The sequence below is a fragment of the Parasteatoda tepidariorum genome, chromosome 11, assembly GCF_982258835.1.
Source record: "Parasteatoda tepidariorum strain Cologne lab strain chromosome 11, Ptep-v5.0, whole genome shotgun sequence".
NCBI classification, from domain to species: domain Eukaryota; kingdom Metazoa; phylum Arthropoda; class Arachnida; order Araneae; family Theridiidae; genus Parasteatoda; species Parasteatoda tepidariorum.
The window spans coordinates 82,205,601-82,227,672 of NC_141765.1; the positions used below are offsets into that span (position 1 = coordinate 82,205,601).

The window sequence follows — 22,072 nt, forward strand, 5'->3', positions numbered from 1 at the left end:
TAATGTGAATTACGATTTCTGCAAACACGGTTAATTCCTTCCAGTTTTGGTTGTTCTCTGTTTTGTCAGTCTTGGGTTTGTTTGTAAAATCTAGTTTTAAAAAAAATGTGTTATTAATTCAGAATTGATTTAAGTCGCGACTAATCATATTTATATTATAAATTGAGTTAACCGGGTTAGCCTGATTGTTAAAGAACTGTACTCACAATTATGAGAACGGAATCCAGGCGACTGCAGACCCCGTGTATTAAATGGTGACTGGTGCACGTTAAATCTGTCCGGTGACGAAGTCTTCCATGCTCTCTTAACAAACTGAGGGTGCTGGATGACATATGAGTGTAGAATTCTTGGCCATAGAGAGTACCTCCAAAGCCTTAATAGCCCCTAAGACAACAACAACAACAAATGTTAAGTAAACTTTTTTGACGTCATGATTTTCTAATAGAGAATTTGAAAAAAACCCATTTTTAATCATGGACTCAATTCCTTTCTACAGTTATATACAGACAGCCTTTGAAATAACCGATCTCATGACCTTTGGATTGATGGTGTTCTCTAAACCAGGGCTTCTTAAACTGTGGGTCGCGACCCCCAGGGGGGTCGCGAGACTACTGAAAGGGGGTCGCAAAGATCTGATACTTTTCAATCATTATAAATAAAATTTTAAAATTAGTATTCACACTACGTACAAATATAAATACAAATAAAAATCATACAAAATACTATTGTAGTTTTATTATAACTATTTTTTGAAAAAAGTGGCAATGCAAAACTGTTATGTAGGGCCTATAAATGAAAATATGGAAGTAGCATTTAAAATAATAAATACAACGCGCTCCTCGATTTTCAACTGAACGTTCGACATTGATGTCTGGCCGCCGGCGTCAGTGTTTGCAAGATAACTTAGTGATTATAAGTACCCAGACGCCGCGTCGCCTTACAGCTTACACATACAATACGGAAGCATAATAAAGCTAGGCTAGGCGAATCGGCATATTATTTTTATAAAAGAATAATAAAAAAAATTAAATGAAAGCTTCTTTTTCGGCGTCTTTGTGATACGGTGCCTTTGTGCGCTGCACACTTTGAACACGCCATGCGTAGGGGTTGTTGATCTGATCGTAATTTGTTGTCATTGCACTGGTAAAGATTCGAGTGTAGTTATTTTTCTGTTTGTACTTCAGTTTGGACTCAGCTTTGTCTTCGTAGTGACATGTGTGTATTTACTGTGTAATTTTCAGTTGGTGTTTTTAATTATTACGTTAAAGTTCAACTACATTTTGTTTAATTATTTATTATTATTTAACCATCATGGATAAATGGCTAATTAAAATTCCAACTAATAAGTCTGCCACGCCGTCACAACCAAGTTGCAGTGCTTCAAATCCGACTTCTAGCAAAACAAAAAAAAAAGAAAATATGACGAATCATATTTGCAGTATGGCTTCACATGCTCTTCTCACAACAATGAAGAACAACCAGTGTGCTTAATTTGCAAAGAAGTTTTGGCTGCAGAAAGCATGAAACCGTCAAAACTGCAACGACATTTGAATATTAAACATGCAACGTTATCGAAAAAGCCAATAGAATATTTTGAGCGTCTTTTGCAAACATCAAATAAAGAAAAGAACACTTTGGAGAAGTATGTTACTTTGAATGATAAATATCTATTGGCATCGTATGAAGTTTCGTATTTGATAGCAAAAACGAAAAAGCCTTTTACTATTGGAGAGCAACTTTTACTACCTGCAGCTATAAGAATGTCTGAAATTGTTCATGGAAAACAGTATGCTGCTGAAATTAGTAAAATTCCATTATCAAATGACACTGTGTCCAAAAGAATTTCAGACATTAGCAATGATCAATTTCAACAGCTTCTTATGAGGCTTAAAGACAGCTCAAAGTTTGCAATACAACTGGACGAGTCGACAGACATTTCAAAAATGGCACAGTTGTTACTTTTTGTAAGATATATTTATGAGGGAAGCATTCCTGAAGATATACTGTTTTGTCGTCCTCTGGAAGGTCATACTCGTGGAAAAGATATATATAAAAAAGCAAATGAGTTTTTTGAAAAAGAAGGATTAAATTGGAAAAATTGTGTTGGTGTGGGCACGGACGGTGCTGCAGCAATGACCGGACAAGATCTTGGTTTTACAGCATTTGTTAAAGCTGGAAATGATCATATTACATTTACACATTGTATGATTCACCGAGAGGCACTTGTCGTTAAAAAAATTGCACCAGAATTAAACACTGTGTTTTTTGATGCAGTCAAAATCATTAACTTTATTAAAAGTCGAGCACTTAATAGTCGATTGTTTAAAAATTTGTGCATTGATATGGATTCGGATTATACAAGTTTATTGCTACATGCTGAAGTTAGGTGGCTATCAAGAGGTCGAAGTTTGAAACGATTATTAACTTTAAAAGATGAAGTTCTTATATTTCTAACAGAGCAAAATTCTAATTTGGCCGATTATTTTCAAGATAATTTATGGCTTCTCAAGCTATGCTTTTTGGCAGATATTTTTGATAAAATCAATGATATGAATTTATCAATGCAGGTAGTCTGCGTTAATATGTTTATGCTAAAAAATAAACTTGAGGCCTTTGTTAAAAAAATTCTTATATGGAAGAACAGAGTGGAAAGTGGATCGCTCGAAATGTTTCCATTTACTGACGAGTATATAATTAGTAACAATATTTCAAAAAAAGATACTCCTATAACAAAAATTATAGTTAATCATTTGAAGGATATGGAAGTTTACATGCATAGGTATTTTCCCAATGATATCGATACACAACAATGGATTTGCAATCCATTTTCAATTGAAATGGAAGAAATTAATTTTTTAAACTTAAAAGCACAAGAAGAATTTGCCGAATTAGCAAGTGATACTACCTTGCGACTTAGATTTTCTCAAGTGCCTGTGCATGAATTTTGGATAGAAATCAAATCAGAATATCCCCTACTATCGGAAATGGCAATGAACAAATTACTGCCATTTTGTACAACATATTTATGTGAATCAGCCTTTTCCACATTAACTTACATAAAATCAAAATACCGTTCAACTTTAATAAACGTTGAAAATTTATTACGATCTGCACTAACTCAAATTGAGCCTAGATTTAATTATTTGTGTAAAAATAAACAATCACATCCGTCACATTAATATTGTTTGATGTTAATAATATGTTTTTATTAAAAAAATTGTTACAAAAGTTTATTTTTTCTACTGAATATATAGATATAGTTTTATGTTTTCTTATAAAAAAATTGTTACAAAAGTTTATTTTTTCTATTGAATAAATATATATATAGTTTTATGTCATTCTATTTATTGTGTTTTATTACGACCGATATCCCGTCAACGTTTCTTATATATATGTGAAATGAATGGGTACGTATTCTTTAATCCTTATTTTATTTACATTGTAAAATAGTGCGATATTACATCTACATCTACGGTTAATATATATTTCATTATATGGAGGAGGGGGTCGTTTAAAATTTCCTGAGCTTGAAGGGGGTCGCTATATAAAAAAGTTTAAGAAGCCCTGCTCTAAACGATAATTACTAGTGCAATAGTACTTGAACCTGCCAATCAATAAATGAACCTTATTTTGTAAATTGTCGCATTGATTCTCCCACTTGTCAAAAATTACAAAATTAGTTATTTATTACGACTAGTTTCAATTCGGTACTTCTAATTGGTATAGATTTTTTTTTTAAACTTAGAAATGTTATATTCATATGGATAAATTTACCAAAGCTAATAATTTTTATAACTACTAATTCTTTTTTCCCCCGAATGTTTAAAAAAAATATTTTTAAAATGGTTATGTTCTCATGTCTTTTAATTGTTGTTTAATTCTTGAACTTAAAATATATTCATGTTTTTAAAAAAAAAATTACATTCCGGTTATTTTGCTTGAAAATAATTATTTTTAGCAAAATTGCATTCACATTTAAGAAAAAAATATTCGTTTCTGTAAGGTTACATACTTCAAATCTTCAACTCATCAAAAATAACGGCTGTTTATTTTAGAACTGTTGCCATAAAGTCATTAAAAATAAGAAAAATTGATTACAGTAGTTTTGATCGTTGCGCTTATGATTAAAATAAAAACAAGCATAAAAGTTTAAATCGTCTAATGGTTGCTTATCTTCATTTCTGATAGATCTCTTACAAGTGAAAATAATTTCGGAATTGAAAAAAATTATCCTTTAAGATTTTATGCTAAAATATATTTTCAAAAACAGTTTTTTATTTATTCAAATGAGAACAAATCACTCATGATAATATTTTATTTCAAACACGTATAGTTCCTACTATAAAGTTAAATATTGTTTTAATTATTAAACTCTTTCTTTAAAGTCGCCTTCAACGCTTTAATTTAAATGTGAAGGATAGACAAAGTTTTTAGTTGATTATACCGAAAAAAATTGATGGTCAAATATACACCATGTAAAAAATAAAAATAAAAAGACTGGCAATTTTCAAATAGGTTTGAAAATATCTAATTTAGTCTTTCAATATTGATTTTCCAACAGTTACAAATCTATCATTGGATTCGACTCCATAAGCATTTCCATTAATTTGAACCAAGGTTTATCCCCTTAAATATAGCTCTTTATATATGCTCTGTGATCTGTGAGAAAATGGTGCAATTAAAAAATTTTATTGATTGCATCAATTAATTACTTTGAAAATAAGTATTAATGTAATTATGTAACGTCATGCAAATGTATGATATTAAACTACTAAAAATGGAATGGAAGTGTATCATTATTAACTACCAAAAAGAAGACTAAAATAACCGAAAAAACTCATTTCATTGATCTATTTTTTTTTTTAAACTTTCGAAATGGCAAATTTGTGTTACTCAGACTAACCACAGTTTGACAAACATTTCAGTTTAGAATAACTTAGTTTACTCATTTATAAAAATAAAAAAAAAACTCACTATAAGGGAAAGGCAGTTTAAAAAAAATTTAGATTTTTATGCCAGATAAGGATAATTTCTCTTTAAATTGAATAAACTTTATGAGTCAGAAAAATATCTTCAGTATTAAAATAATAAGTTCATTGTTTTAATTATTGTTTATGAAAATAATGAATGGGTAGGACTTTCATTAACGTCATTCTTTTTTGAATCATTCTTTTAACATCACCTTTTTTTGAAAAAAATTTTAAGTCGATGCCTACTTTGTACAAATGTATCACTATATAAAACTATTAAATTTTCATTTCGTTCTTTATTTTTATTCAGAAAAATTTGATAAGATTTCTAAAATGTTATTTCAAATGTGCTGTTATTTTTTACACACTAGGTAACCTAGTAATGAAATTTTGCTTATTGAAATTTGTTAAAACAGCTATATATCTTATACAATGAAAATCAACATAGAATTTAAACACTCTTATAGTAAAATGCTTTGTAAATGTTTAAATTGAAGGACTTTTTTTTTTAAAAAAAAGTATAGGTTTATTTAAGTCAACAAACCTGGAATTGTAATGAAGCATTTATAATTTTGTATGCAAGTGAACTAGCTTGAATAAATCTCAAATTAGTAGAAATATTTTTACAAAATATGTCTTTAGATTTGAGCTAATAGTTGTATTATCAATTAAACTAATTCGAAAAGTCAATTCGAAAAGTCAATTCGAAAAAGCTTAGCAGAACTTTTCAGAAACTATATTCAATCTAGTTCGGGGGAGGGGATAAAATAAAAACTTACAATAATAAATTTTAAGAAGCAGCTATGATAATTTTTTTTAAAACTTTCTCTTGCAAATTTTCCTGTTAAATGTTCTCACTTTTTAATTAAGTTTAATTTTCATAAATTGCTACATTGCCCAATGATGGAACGAGTACTAATATTTTATGTTACACCAAAGTGTGTCAGATTTGAAAGAAAACTGATTTCGTTAAAACTGATTTCGTTCTTAAAACTGCATTTTAATTTAAATTTTCCCTTTCGTCATTTTGATTTAATAGAAAGCCTTTTTTTTATCAGTATAGTTATAAAGAGGTGATTAATTAATCAGTATTAATTGATATGATGGATATTTGTTTGAAATTACAATCGAATTTATTTTTGGGTTTATTTCTAACAGTAGTGAAAATATTTAAAATATCGGGTTGGAGTAAAATTAATTTTGATTTGCCATTGTTGTTTGATTTGTAAATACTTGCTATAGTATTTACAATGGTTTTGAGCTTTAATTATCGAAATGTATAGCTTAAATATTGAAAATTTTGATCCCAAAAAAATTGAGCAGTTAATTAAAAATTAAATCAATCTATCTTTATCATTTCAATCCTAATGTATAACAGAACTATTATAGAATGTCTTTGCGAAATAAAATTCAAATTCTTGTTTGTTTTTAACATTAATCAAATTCCTTTATTTAAACATTATGTAATGTCACTAGGTATGCAACTATTTATATTTCTGAAGATTTTTTACACAAATATTTGCATTCAATCGTATCGTGAACGCTTCCCATTTTTAGTCTTCGGATTCAAAATTTTAAAATCAAAATCATTTTTTTCTTTCAATTTAAACAAGTTTTAATACATTTTTAACCAATTAGTACTTCTACGTCTTTTTTAGAGACTGTTCTAAAAATGAATTAATAGCAAACAGAAATGATGTATTTTGCGGTATAAATTTGAGTTAAACTATTTGTAAGTCATTCATAAATAGTTGTATAATCAGTATAATTAATATAGTCATTTTATTTTCGAAAGTCTACATTATCAACTGAAAGTATAAAGGTTTTATCTGAGTCGATAATAGTTTTTAACTTAAGCGTGCCTTGGATGTTGAAGCAAGTACATTCTCGAAAAGTTACATATAATGTTCCCCAAAGTCAAACGTCATACTATTCTGACTCTAAATGTAGATTTTTTTACATTTCTGTACATTTATACATTGTACATTTTTGAAAAGTTACGTATAATGTTCCCCAAAGATGAACGCCATACCTTTCTGACTCTAAATGTAAATTTTTTTGTATTGTTTTTTTCAATATATTGGTTTTGGGAGAACTCCTTGGATTCCCCACTCTCTTAACTACACCGCCAAGTTATTTTTTGACAATGTACGAAAAGCGAAAATTCAGTTATTTATTAATATTTATGCAAAAAATTTTTTTTTTATTTACCTAAGCAATTATTTCAAGCAGAAATATTTTTAAAATAATGTTAATAGATTTATCATATTATTGAAAAATTAAGGCATACATTATATTGAGTCGCAATGGCTGAGTGGTTAAAAACTTAACTGTCATTGTGAAGGAATGAGGTTCGATCCCCAGCGGCTGCTTGCAGTACGCCCAACTTCAGATCGATGGATATAAGCTTGCCTCGAAATTAAAGGCAGCCTGAGTGCTAAGCTAATCGCATTGCCTTAGTCATGCTGTAGGTTATTTAATTGCTGAGCCTTAACCTTCATGACTCCCCCCCCCCCTATCCGAAAGTTGGTGCTTGCAGATTTGTTTTGAGAGAATTTTTTAAAAAAGCGCATAATTAATAAGTAATATATGTGAGCATCAGTCAATTTAATTATAATGTTTCAGCTTTTGTAAACATTTATAAGTTTATGATAATTGTTAACGTAGAACAATTTAATTTAAATCATTGACTGCTATATGAAAATAAATTTCATTGCAGTTTAGCAGAAATTTTTATTCACTCAAATAAAATTATTTAACTTTAACGCAAGGGAAAAAAAAATTTTTTTTAAGCATAAAAACTTGCCTAAATTTTGTTTCGCTTTATTAGTTTAAAACCTTTTCATTTTTTCTCACTTCAAACGAGTAAGGGGTTAAAATCAATGTCGAAATTTCTCAACCATGCAATATTGCATTGGATATTTATCTTCCCTTGCAAGTTGTACCTAAAGGTTTACTAACTCAACGAGTATCTTTGTTCTTGATTCGAAATTATTAGGTTATGATATTGCTAGGTCGGAAAAAGAACTATAAAAATGACAGAGAGATTTGCTGAATTGCTTTAACTTTTGCAAATATTATTTTAAGAGTGGTAGTTGTTTTTTATTTAATTTTTTAAAAAAAATTTTACTTAGGGAAAAAATTTATGGCTTAAAATTATTGCGCAAGAAAAATGTCAGTCCTTAATTTAGATTTAATTTTAATACCGCAGGTTATGGTGTTTTATTATTTATAAAAAATGAAAAATTCTAAGCCTCAAAATTAGATACTACTTCAGTTTACACGATAAATCAACCTCTAAAAGCCATTTTCTTTCCAATCCAAATTGTTTATTAGTACAAAGTATGAGAATCGCCATGGTTAACAGGATAGCGGTGGTTGCAAGTTAATTAAAAAGAACACGAACAACAATGGTTTCAAAAATAAAATTATGGAGAAGTTACTGCTTATGTGAGAAAGGGGTAATTGCAGCAACAGTGGATCTCAAAAATGTCCGAAATAACTTTTGAGTTAAATCCAACGTAAGGATGTGGTGGAATGATGTGGGGAAAATCTAATTGAGGTATGTTTCATGGAGAATTATTGCTTGTGTCGAATGCATGAGAAAAATAAGAAGGGTTTCTAACATGGAATTGAGAATGTCCTTGAAAAATTTCATTTCTCTAACAATGAATGAAGTTATGGAGTTACACGGTCTACTCAATGAACTCAAAATAATATTTAGACTTTAAATGCAATATAAATTTACCTTTTTCTTTACTTTTCCTTAAAATTCATTAAATTTAAAATTCATGGTTGTTTTCAAAAAGAAGTGAACAAAGCAAATCTAAAAGTGAAGATGTTTTTGTGTTTTTGCAGGAGCGGACCGTTTTCACTGCGCGCGAATTCAGCGATGCGGATGAGAACCTGATTGGTGAAATACATTTACCCATAAAAACTCACCAATCAGGTTCTTGTTCTCATCCATGATTTTTTCCGCATGCAATGAGAATGGCTATAAAATGGGGAATATCCGTCAATGCGGAATATCGGAGGTTAGGCGTTTGGACGCACTACCAACACCTACTAGAACACTACTCGATGGTACATCATCGAAGAGATTTCAACTCTAAAGTAACTCTACGACAGTGAGATTTCTCGATGGTGTTTTCATGAAGTAGTATTTTCATGCGTATGACCTGCGATGTTTCACTTGTATAGAGGGGGGGGGGCTATGGTAATTCCAATTTCATCCTAATTCATTGTATACAGGTGAGCACATCAGATAGTTTTATATTTTTTTCTTGCCAAAACACAAAAATTGTCTTTCTATTAGATTTGATTTCTTATTCATGCGTAATATTAAATTAAGGGAAGGTCAAATTTTAAATTTATTTATAATTTTCCTGTTTACTTCCTGTTGCACATTTCACTCACTAACTTTTGCATTTCTCACTTTCTTTTTTAAATTTCACTTTCCTTTGCATGTTTCCTATTTTTTTAAATATTGATTTTTTTTTCATGAATATTTTATTTTGTAATATTCCGAGTTATTTTATGACATGTTTTTTCTTAAAATTTTTAATTTAGGTATTTAATTTTATAAATTTTTTTATCCTTTTTTCTCATTTTTAAACCTTAATTGTCTTTTTGCAGTTTCTTTGTAGATTTTATTTATTTTCATTAATTTAGTTCTATATATACATTATTTCATTTCACTTATTATTTTTTTCATGAGTTGTGAAACTAAACAATGCTTGTCATTTTCTTGAAAAGGCACAATCAATTTGCTGTCTCTTATAAAATTTAACGAAGAAATTATTTTTTTACTGAAGTTTTAATGTGATTTTCTAATATTTTCAATTATATTTTAATGGATTACAGGTATTTATGTGTATTTTCTCATTTAAAGCTTAAGTCTTACGAAACTCTAGACCGGTTAATACAATGTTCAAATGTTAAATTTTTACTATGCGTTTAATTAAATAAGAGCATGTGATGAATTCTATTAGCGACGAATTATGCTCACGATAGTTTTTACTAAATCTCACATCACGATTTAACAAGTTTTTATGATAAGGTAACTATAAAACATTGAAATTTTGAATCGAACTCAGAAGACAAATTTCGGAGAGAGGAACACTAAAAACAACTGTAAGTGACACTCAGGAGTGTCACGGAATTCATGATCTGTATTTTATTAGGGTTATTGATTTTTAAGTAATTTGGCTTTGGATGCAGTAACAAAATTGGAATTCTAACCTGTTACATATTTAAAACTAGAGTTCATTATCGAGACTTAAAAGTTATATATTTAAAACTACAGTTGACATATATTAAATTTATTCTGGTTATATTGAATTTTTATGGTATATTAAACTTTCTGGTTAAAAATAAAACTACCTCAAAAATTCTTTTCCCCAGGGGATTTGTTTAAATCTACAATACGGTTTTTTTTGTTGTTGTAAAATATTTCTTTTTTTAATTTATATTTCGAACTGTTTTCAAATACCTTGAGTTCTTGAAAGAAAAAAACTCACATATTTATTTACGAATTAAAAGTAATTTTTAAAATTTAAAAAAAAACTGGAATGAAAGTATTTCTGATTTTTAAAATTTTTTATAAATTTGTAACTTTAAAGATTTCTGAATTCAAAAAAAATGTGTCATAAAAAAAAAGATTTGATATGTATAAATAAGAATTGTAGATTTAAGCAAATACGGAGCTTCACGCACCCGGGTGCCCCAGTGACGTCCATCTTCTTTTATGTTTGCATTTTCTGGCATTAATCTTGATTGATGTCATTTGTAACTTTTTTCTACGTATTTTCTTGCAAATAATTGAAATTTTGCTATTTTTCAATTTTTTTAAAGAATAATTCTTAAACATGCAACTCAAAAAATTTTGAGGGCTAAGTTGCTAAAACATGCTGTTCGATTATAGATAACTTCCTTCATATACTTTCGAAATTGATTTACGTAATTTTTAGATCTCTATAACAATATTTTTTTGCATGAAAAGGAAGATGGACGGTATTTTATCTCTTTAAGACAAAGTGTGACTGAGTATTTCATTTTAAATAGTTTTTTGAGTTAGTTTTTACTAAGGGAAAATTAGATTACAAAAGATGACAGTCGCATTCTTAAAAGTAACTGCATCAATCCATTAAAAAATTGTTATACAGACTTGTTAAAATTTTTTTTTAAATATCTTAATTTTTGTATGAAATATAGGTATGTTCATTTTGGGTGTCTGAAAAGATAAAAATTAAGAGAGTTGCTTCATTATCCAATTTTACTTATTTAAAAAGAACAATTCAGCAGATCAGTTTTGTTTAAAAATATTTTTGATGTGAGAACGTTTAATGTTTTTAAAAAGGATAAAAATAAATATGTGCTGTTTTTTCCAATGTACTTTAATTTTTAGAACTTTCTACTGCATTTACTAAACTGTTTCATTATTGTTTTTTTTATGTATGGGAATTCAAATACCTTTGGAAGGAATTCTAATACATAACTTCTTTTTTTCTCAAAAATATTTAATTATTAATATTTCAAGAGTATGTGTTTTAATGAGTGGTGGCTTATTTGTTCAGCCAAACAACATAGAGCCAATTCATCTGAAAATTGTGCCTCATAATTTTTGTGTTTTGGGTAAAGTAAGTATTTTCATATCAGAAGAGAGCATTGAATGTTGCCCGAAAACAAAATTTATTACACTTGTTTTTGTTTTTTTTTTTAATAATCGAAAGTTTCTGTGTATTTAAAGAACTTTGTAATGGAAGTATGGCAATCAGTTCACGTGTTCTTAAACACACTTAAAATTTCTGACCGGCTTAATCTGCTCCAGAGGAAAATATCTTTGTTTGAACTGAAGTAAAAACTCATCGTGTACGTTGAGACAAAATTATGAACCATATACTATTCATTAATGTACATTATTTAAAAAAAATATTTAGGTAATGAAATTCCCTTCTTCTTTTAAGAAAATAATTTGTTCCACTTGGAAGCGGAAAATAAAAAAAGAGCTTCTTTAAGTACAGAAACTTTCTATTAATAATTTTTAAATTTATGTATTTATATATTGTGAACATGTAAAAGTATGGATTTTTGTGAACTTTCAAATATACTGATGTAATGTTTCAAAACGTTTTCAACTTATAAAATTTAGGGTTCTTTGACTATTGGATCCAACAAAGCAACATAAAATTAATATTTAATGATAAACATAAAACTTATTTATTTCATAATAAGTTTAAAATAATTGCATTTTCCGTGAGAAAAAATGAGTTGATTAAGAGGTAGTTTCTTAATCACAATTTTTTTGTTAGTCACCCTCTGGCCGGTGTGACGGTAAATTTTACTTTACATTTATAATGCTCATTTTTTTTTGGAAAAAAGTCTAATCTGTTTTTTTTTCTAAAATGCGGGATTCTCTAAAATTTAAAAAAAAAATTCTTTAGATTATTGAGTATGATAATTGAATGATTATTCGATCATCACATTTAATACACAACAAAACCATTTACAGGGTGCGTAGCGTTTTTAAAAAGTGATTAAAGGTGCTTATTTTTGATTTACGTTTTTTAAAAGCCCTTATTTGTGTTTTTTTTATTTGTGATGTAAAAAGTGTTTAATTTTCTATCTTTTAAAAAGAGATGTTTACTTTGACGTATCGATTGTTGTTTTAAATTACAAAAAATGCATTATTTTCGCAATTTTCTCTGCAATATTTATCAGAAACTAATTATATTACCATGATTATGTCAAGTTTTTGAAAATGTTTTTGAATTTTACTGATTTTATGTTTATAAATTAAGTGCTTTAAACGATTGAAAAAATTATTTTTGTTACTGCGCAAATCCTAATTATGATTTTTTTGGAAGGTGATTAAAGATAATTTTGAGTGCCTGAAAAATACGTAAATGGTGCTTAATTTTTGATTGAAAAACTGGCTACGCACCCTGCATTTAGATATATTTTATTCAGCTAAGTATTTCCTCATACCATTTTAAATATTGTTCACGAAATTTTGTTTCATGTTATTTATAACTAAACTACGAGTACCTTACCTTTTGCATGTGCGAAAGGAGATCATTCTCACTCTAATTTTAAAAGAAGGTTGAGCTCCTTCGTTATTTAAATGCATAATTACAGCTTTTGCACTTATGGGAATTTAGATACATGATTAATTTGTCTTATTTCTTTTTGTTTTTTGGTTTTTAAACTTTCAGCTCAAAAACTTAAAAGGAAAAAAATATGTGACTCTTTTTTTCAATTAATTCAACTAAAATAATATACGAACTTCAAAAAGATTAGAAAAAAAATAATAAATATTGTTGATGCTATAACCAAGCAATGTGTTACTAAAATTTCTCTATATTTATTATTATAAAATTCTTGTTTTAAATTGATGTGGTTAATGATTTGGCAGAAAATAATTCTATTTTATCCATTTATTGTACATTTTGCCACATTCCAAAATTTAGAAAATAAAATTTTAATGATAGATTTAATTAAATGTAATTTTCCTTCTGGATTTGAAAAAAGCTGATTAAATTATTTCATGGCAAAGCAGAGTATGATTACTTACATCTTGAATCATCTTGTTCTGAAACTCGAGTATTTACAATATTGTGTTAATGTGAATGCATAAATGTAGATGAGTTATGTATATAAGTATACACAATTCATCATATGCATATCTTAATGTGTTATTGATTGGAGAAGAAAGCTTTCTCCAAATTTGTCTAAAAATAATGTTTTAAAATGAAAGTTTCAAAATTATATGGCCCAGATATGCAATATATAGAAGTAATAATTCTAAAACAAATTAATGCACATAAATCTCAAGAGGCTCAACCTGTTTACCTGTTGTAATTTGTACTTAATTGATACATGGTAAAAAAGTTTCTTTGAATAAGGAAATTTAACAATTATGCTTTTAGAAAACTAAAAAATTATCCTCTAAATGGTTAAGGAAAAAAAACAACTATATATTTTGAAACTTTCCATTTATTCTTATATTTTTTCTATTAACAATCGTATATGTTTATTTATGCTTCTACTATGAAGTATTTGTTATATACTTATTATATTCTTTTGTATTTTTATAAGTAGAAAGCATCTGAAAATGTGTTAGTTAGTCTAGCATTCAGTTCAGGGGTTTAAAATTACTCATAGACTGATAAAATCGGATTAGACTGTTCGCGCAAACCACCCCCAACACCCCGAGGCAAACATCCTCTGAAAGACCACCGAAGAGAACCTTGTTCATAAAATGTAATTAATTATTAACGTTGATTAGTTGTCTGTGGGATTTACAAAAATCACCAATATTACTACTTTGTTTTCTTATAAACTAGATGGCTTTGTTATTAGCATGCTATTGCTATTTTAAATGAATAGCTAACAATTGAGTTTGGCTCTATCCAAGACAGAAAAAATATTAAGTTTTTCTCAATCTTTCGAGATAATATAAAACAGGAAAAGCATTTTAAAATTTAATAATTTTGAATCTAATTTGAATTTTTTTAAATTGTAAAGATTTTACTTTTTTTTCTAAGAGAACATGGTTACAAAAAAATTTAATTAGTCGAATTTTATTTCGTTAGTTTTTCATACATAATGGAAAATCGGTCAATATAAACTATTTACTAACTCTTAAAATAATACGAAATTTAAATGAAATAAGACGTATTACGCACTTTCAGTCTATAAAGTACGTGTCTGCAAAAATAATCAAATAAATAAAAATTTTTAACTCCCCTGCTATATGTTTTTCTAAACTAAATAACGCTTCGCAGAAAAAGTAACAATAATAATATTGAGCGCATTAATAACATTTTGATATCAGAATGTTTTTTTTTTTTAAATCTCTAGAAATATGCAGAATTTTATATTGTTTTATTTAATAGTTTTAGAGTTAGGTAGTAGTGAACACACTTAACGAAAATTTTCCGAAACAGCAGAAATAACTTTATTTTTTCTTAAATATAGAGAGATTTCTGTCCAACGCGTTTATCTTCTTTGCAAAAATTTTCATAGTTTGAATAATTTTAATTGGAAAATTGAATATTTGTAATGAAATCATTTTGCTCTCAGATTGAAAAAAACCACAAGTTTTGAGTTTTCAAAATTTTAATTTTACAATTCGTCAACTAATATCGTAAGTATTTAACTGAATTGAGTTATGAAAGAGAGATATAAATTATCATAGAGACATGCGTTAATTTTGAATTCTAAACATATAGTATTTTTCGTGCGTTTTAATTAAGAAAATAAAGTTTGTTCATCATGAGCATGTATGTTCCAATAAAAAATTGGCTTTATTTTTACTAATAAATCAAATGTTAAAAAATATAATTTAAATCTAATTATAATCCAATTCATATATTTGGAATGGAGGGGTAATGCTTGGTAGCTAAGATTCGAAGGCCAGTTGGAGCTAAATAGTTCGATCTAGAAATTGTTTTATTTAACCAAGATATTCATTGTTCATATAAATCTCAAAAAGTCATAGATGTTCTATTTTCTTTATAAAGGATTTTTTTCCAGAAAAACTGTTAACCATCTGGTTTTACCCAACTAGTAGGGTATTTAAAAACACTAGAATTTCATTCTATTTTGTAAGACAAATCTAAAAATTATGCATGTAATTTACATGTTGTGGGAGTCTAAGTCGTAGTCGAAGGGGAGGGGAAAAGAGGAAAAATTGTCCCATATCGGCTGAGGGCCCATGTAAAATTCTTTACAAAAATATAGTTTTTATTAAGGTTCTTTTTTTTTCAAAAAAAGGAAAGAAAATAGCAAAGATTACCTGTATGAAAATGCAAATTTTATATAAAGGGTATTCAAAAATTCTACAAAATATGAAAATCAGGCTTTTTGTGCATTGAGGATAGGACTCACAAACGATTTTGTCCGGTAACCCGTAAAACCTTTGTTCAGCTTTGAATGTAGTTTTCTTCTTACTCTGCTGCACTGCAGCTTTTGTGGGCTCAGCATAGATACACATCAAGAAAGAAGGCACCGGTAGTACGAGCGGATACGGTAGTACGGTACGAAACGGAACTGTACTAATTATCGGGTTAAATCCGTATTGTTAAGCTCCTTAGTCAACATATAACAAGCTGGACAAAAAATAATTTTTATAACTGTAATCATCAATAAATAAGGATAGCTTGAAAACGAAGGAACGTTAACTTAATTAAACTAACTTATCTACACTGAAGTCGTGAATTTATCATCAACAAGAAGCCAATATGGCTTATTGACTAGTAAAGTGTAATATACAGTTTGTCTGCAGAAGACATAACTACGATAATTTCCCTAAAATAGATGTGCCTGTTTTACCTCACTCCCCCCTATCTAAATATTATCCAATTTATTTATATATGTTTATGACAATAATATATTTTCCAATTAACATAATGCATAAGTTAATCGAAATCGGAATATTGTTAATGTGATTGCACTTTATGGAAACCGTTTATCAACTCTGATGATTAAAATGTAAATTTAATTCCGAATTAAAATATTCATCACCAAGCTTGCGCCTACTACTAATGCTTTATATTTATTGATGCATACAATTAACTAAACAAGTGTCTAAACATTTTGGTAGGAAATTTAATACTGCAAGAAATTTTTTCTTTTGTTATATTTTGTTTTCGAAACGAATTTTTCGTTGTAGCCTCAAACCCTGTAACCCATGGTCATTTTGTATTTTATTCAGATTGCCATTTGGGCAGTCTAGTCCCAGATGCCAAAAGGGCTGTCAAAGTTCAACAGTCTACCTATTTAATTAATCTATGGAAAAACTTCTCTGAATGCTAAGCTAACTTGATTAATTCGAGAAAGTCTGTTTTATGTCATAAAACAGAAGTCAATACTTTAAGTAAATATGGATAATGAAGAGATTTGAATGTCTTCTGAGTTCTAGGTTAAAGGAAACATAAAAATAGCAAATGTTTATCTAAGATAATACACAATAAAATAAACATTCAAACGAACGTTTAGCGGAACTGAATAATTGAATAAAAATTTCCTCTTGAAGAATTCTGGAGAAATTTTTCTATTTCCTCTGGATTTATCCACAAAATTTTTATTTACTAATTTATGATACTGACGTTCGAATCGCAGTGATATCAATCGTAACAGTACAAAAATTGTGGAAAGAAATATACAGAATCTCGAAAATAACAGATATGTTACACATAAGCTATTTATGACACAACATTAGAAAAAGACAAGCTATTTTGACACAAAAAAAAATTAAATATATTTCCCAAATTCACTCGCTCTTAAGTTAAACTATCTTACTATTAAAAAAAGAATTGAAAAATAAAATATGTGGACAAAAAATATTTTTTGATGAATTGTAATGTAAGAAATGCATATTTTGGAGCTTGAAATTTAGTTTTACTTTTTTTATTATGTAAACTATCCGAGGAAATTTACTTAAGTGTCCGTGTTACATCGCGTTTTAATTCCTGCTTTAAGTGAGAAAAAAATTTTACTGTCAAAAACAGTTTAAAGATTTGACTTAAAATCGACTCAATCCACTTGAAGGAATAATTTTTTAATGTAATTTTTGATAGAATTAGATCCCTTAAAGAAGAAAAAAGATTTAAACACCCTAAATCTTAAACCCTTGAAATATTTTCTTTTGCAGTTAAATTTATAAAAATGGATTGAGCTAATTTAAAACAAAATGCATGTTATCAAATTTCAATTTTAAATCTTTGTATCTTTTCTTTCTTATAATGTATGACAAAGTGGAGTTTGAGAGTTATAACTATTACAACTGCTTTAAATTCTAAGATATTATTTTGCTGTAGCTCAATTTTTTATCTCCATTTTAATTTTATGATTATATTTTCTTTTTAACCTTGATTACAAAAAAGTTTTCAAATATTTTTTCCTTTTTTTTCATTCTCCAAATTTAAGAGAAAATAATTGTTGTTAATTTCAACATAATCATAAGTCTACTTACTACCTCTTTAAAAATGAATACAATGGTTATTAAAGTTTTTATTTCATTTCAGGCTCTAATGTTAATTTTATTTTCCAGGTAAAACTAATAAATATTTTAGATTCATTTTAGTTCACTAAAATACTCAGTTCAACTAATAAAACCGTGTCAATTAATTTTATCCACGAGAATGAATGGCTTTGTGACTGCTACTAATAGACAGAGAGGAAGACAGCAGAAAATCTTCAGAAAACACTAAAAAGATCGTCTTTTTTCTAAATTAGGTAAGTTTGATGAATCTTTTTAAACTTACGATAATCATACCTGCCAATTTGTCCGATCGTTGAAAAAGATGTTTACAAAGTGGTTGTAAAACAATTAAATTCGTAAGAATTTTCTTTAACCAAAATTATTAAGACATCTCTAAGCAGAATTAGCCAACAAATAGATTCTAACTACATATTTTTAAAAAAAATTCTTGATTTGTCGTGGTAGTTTAAAATATTTCTTGAAACTTAAGACTTCACGATTTAAACCCCCGAAATGCTACCACTAAGAAAATTATATCTCAACGGCCGTACAAGTTAGCAGCTATGGATAATGTACTCTAGACAATACATTTTGTAAAATTCGTTTTTTAGGAAAAAATTCATAGATATGTTTACCAAAACAGTGGATGGCGAGGCGTCAAAAATACGATGTTGTTAGAAAACGGAATAATCATTTCTATTTTTTCGGTACGAACCACGAAAGTCTATTTGATTTCTGTGATGATTGCTGTTGACGTCTACAGCACGTCATTGACAATTTTGTGTCAAAAGCACTTTGACGTGCGAAATACGTCTTTCTAGCGCAAGTAGTTGAATTGAAATTTAAACTTGTGAGTAAAAATAAAGAGTTAAGTTATCACAGGATGAAAGAATGTCAAACTCATTGCAAAATATAAAACACAGAACTACTTAACTTTTGATTTAATAATCAGATTTTCACTTACGCAATCAGAATAGAATATTTCAATAGGCTCTGTTAGAATTGTATGTACAGTCTGCAAAAAAAAAAGATATCACCCTGAATAACTTTTGTTCTAATGATCGGATTTTCACGAACTAAAAGTCTATGTTAATAGTTCGTGGTGGTGACCTCAAATATGCTCGTTAATTAGTGCTAACTATTAATTATGTTACAAAATCACACACAAAAACGTACTTTTTCTGAATAGACATATGTCCCGCAGTGGACTGATCGTTAAGACACGGTTCCCAGCAGATCACCGAAGTTAAGCATCACTGACTACGGTCAGTGTGCGGGTGGGTGACCACTTGGATCAGCCTGCGTAGGGACCGAGTGTGTACTGTATGGGTCCTCTTTAAACTGTTCTACCGTAAAGTGCTCGACTTCGCGTGCAGGTCGTCGGGCTACCGAAGCGGGTGTGCCATCCCCTCTGCAGAGGATCAAAATTGCGATGGCATGTCTTCGGATCATCCTCAGGGATGTTTCCCAGACCGTCGCCAATAGCCCATTGTGCAGCTCTAGTGCGACGTAAATGAACAACAACAACTGAATAGGCATATATTTTTATTATGTATTTGGAATCCTGACCCTTAAAATAGGGGTAAAATTATGAAAAAATTGGGTCGCAATAAAGGATTATATATATTTGCCGCAAATGAATATTTCAAGATATCCCATGGACTAAATCAAAAGAGGAATACTTAATTTTGCTAGGTTTCTAAGCAACCAATCTATAATAAAAATTATGAAGAAACTATAAAAAAGTTTATATAATGTTAGGTGATTGCTCGGAGAGGTTCAATTAAATAGTTAATAGAAAATATCACGAAGTTTCTAGGCAATTGACAGTTTTTAAGCTGATTTTTGACCAAAAAGAAAATATTGTTTTTTTTTAATCTCCTTTGAAAAGAAAATTTGAATCAATTTATGAATTATTTATTATTTTCTAAGCTTTTAGAATTTAAATACATGAATTTTTAATCTGACATTATTTAGATTTTTTATGTTGTTTTCACTATATTTATGCGAAGATTTCATACTAGAATCAAATTTACATAACTTATTAAAATTATATACAAAATTTCAGGAATAATCATTTTTACAGCTTTAATCGAGTTTTCTAGGCAAGAAAGTTTGAAGAAGCAAAAAAAAATGCTTGAAAAATGAAAAAAATAATATAGATTCTATAGTAACTCGAATGCACATTCACAAGGTTTTCTATAATTTACAATATTTCTTTTTTTTTATAACTCAAGGAATTGCTGAATGTTAAGTGGCATTTTAAAAACATTGAAATATATTATTTTCAAAAATAAGATATTGAAATAATATGTTGCATACTGTAAGATTCATTGTTAAAAAAATCGTTTCATTTTGAAAGTTATTTAGGTTACATGGTTTCCTTTGGATAAATATGATTTGCAAATAGCATCCTCATGTGATAACATCATCATACATTCTGAAATTCGTCATAAAATGCCACACAGCAGTTCTTCAATTACGATATGTTACATTTACCCCCAAATACTGCTACTATAATTTTTTTTGTTATTTTCTTACATATATCTGATACGATACTTTCTTTTTAAAGAGAGCTCGTAAGATCCTTAAGATACTGACATGGGGGAACAAAAACTTAAAAGCTAAAATATTCAATTTCATTAACTCAAAATATCTGCTTTCAAAATTTTAATTTTAAAATTAAGAATAACTTTTACAATATTGATACTCATGTTCTCTTAAGCTGTTAAAGACCACATGAATCATGTTGAAATATTAAAATGCATATGTTTACTTTAACGAGTTAAAAATCCTGATCCAAATAATGAACAAGACCCAAATGTGAAACAGTATAATTGATGATAAAACTCAACTGGCTTCAAATAAATATGAAGAGGAAAGTAAAAGTGGACATGTTTCAAGCATTCAAATATAAGCGCCCGTTCTCAAGACTTGTCAGGCGTGAATGACTTGTGACTTTAACTATTGGACTCTCAAAACATGTCTATTTTTATTATCATCTATTATTTTATAAATCAATGAAGTTTTTATATTTTTGATTCAGTTTCTTGGGATTATCCATATAGTAACAGAGAATATTAAATTATTTCACTCGGTATTAAAATAAGTTTTACGTAAGATAAAGGCATAGGTAGATAGGCGTTCTTAGATTGAAAAAATAATAATTCATTACTTTCTAAAAAAATCAATACAGTACAATTTTTCTTTAGCTACAAAATTTAACGTTTTTTAAGGACGTAAAAAAATTACGTTTAAAATTGAAATTTCAAAAGTCGAATGTGAAAATGGAATGTCCCCTAGCACCAGGAATCGAAAAAAAAAATAGTTTCAAGGACAGCTACTTCAAAGAGTGTTAGCGTTTCCGACCTACTCGAAGTTGTTTGAAAAGGTATTTTTTATCTATCGATTTCAAAGTTTATTCTACATATATTTTAGGGTATAGTTTAGGAGTATTTCGATCGAGTTTATTTTTACACCCTTATTTGTTTAAAATTATTAAATAATTTGCTTAAAATAAATTATTCAAGCTATATGATTTAATGCATTTATAGTATAATAGTAAACGAGGGCTTCCATCGCATATCCTTAACCTTGATACCGCTATCATTAAATAAATGGAATAAGCTTAGATAAATAATAGAAGTTAAGTTTTCCCTCGTTTTAATTTTCAAGGAATAATATGTTTCGATCAAACATATTTCATTCTGGAAATAGCGAAATTATTGAGTAGGTTCCTCGTGGCAATATCATTCTTATCCTCCTATGGCGAAATATAGAAAAAGTTGGTTTTCTCAGTCTCTGAAAAAAGTATGTTAACCTTCTCGCCGCGTATTTTTTTTTTCTCTTTATCGAAATATGTTCGAAATTCGTATTTTTCACTGAATTTTTTTTTAAATCAGAAGATTGGCCCGATTATTTTTATTATCATTACAAATTTCAATTTTTAGTTTTTGCTGCTTAACAAAATGAGGCATTTTCCTAACTTCAAATAATATTTTGGGAATCGTGCTAAAGTTAAAAATTAAATAAAATAGTTTAGTGTATTATCCGGAAAAAAATCTAAATGGCATCTACAAGAAAGACTAAAAAATATGATGAAATAATTAGTTGGATA

At 28.2% G+C, this 22,072-nt stretch overlaps 1 protein-coding gene across 1 annotated transcript; it reads left to right on the forward strand.

Moving 5' to 3' along the window:
- Positions 1–1,520: 1,520 nt before the first annotated feature.
- On the forward strand, positions 1,521–8,939 carry LOC147801854 (zinc finger BED domain-containing protein 5-like). Its single transcript, XM_087154518.1, has 2 exons — positions 1,521–1,964; positions 8,829–8,939. Exons 1-2 carry the CDS (start codon positions 1,521–1,523, stop codon positions 8,937–8,939), a joined length of 555 nt encoding a protein of 184 aa, XP_087010644.1.
- Positions 8,940–22,072: the final 13,133 nt, after the last annotated feature.

Excerpts from the sequence above, each read along its gene's own strand:
- LOC147801854 (XM_087154518.1), top strand. The coding sequence starts at position 1,521 with ATGAAACCGTCAAAACTGCAACGACATTTGAATATTAAACATGCAACG. Across the intron at positions 1,965-8,828 it reads TGGCACAGTTGTTACTTTTT|GAGCGGACCGTTTTCACTGC; the intron begins GTAAGATATATT and ends GTGTTTTTGCAG.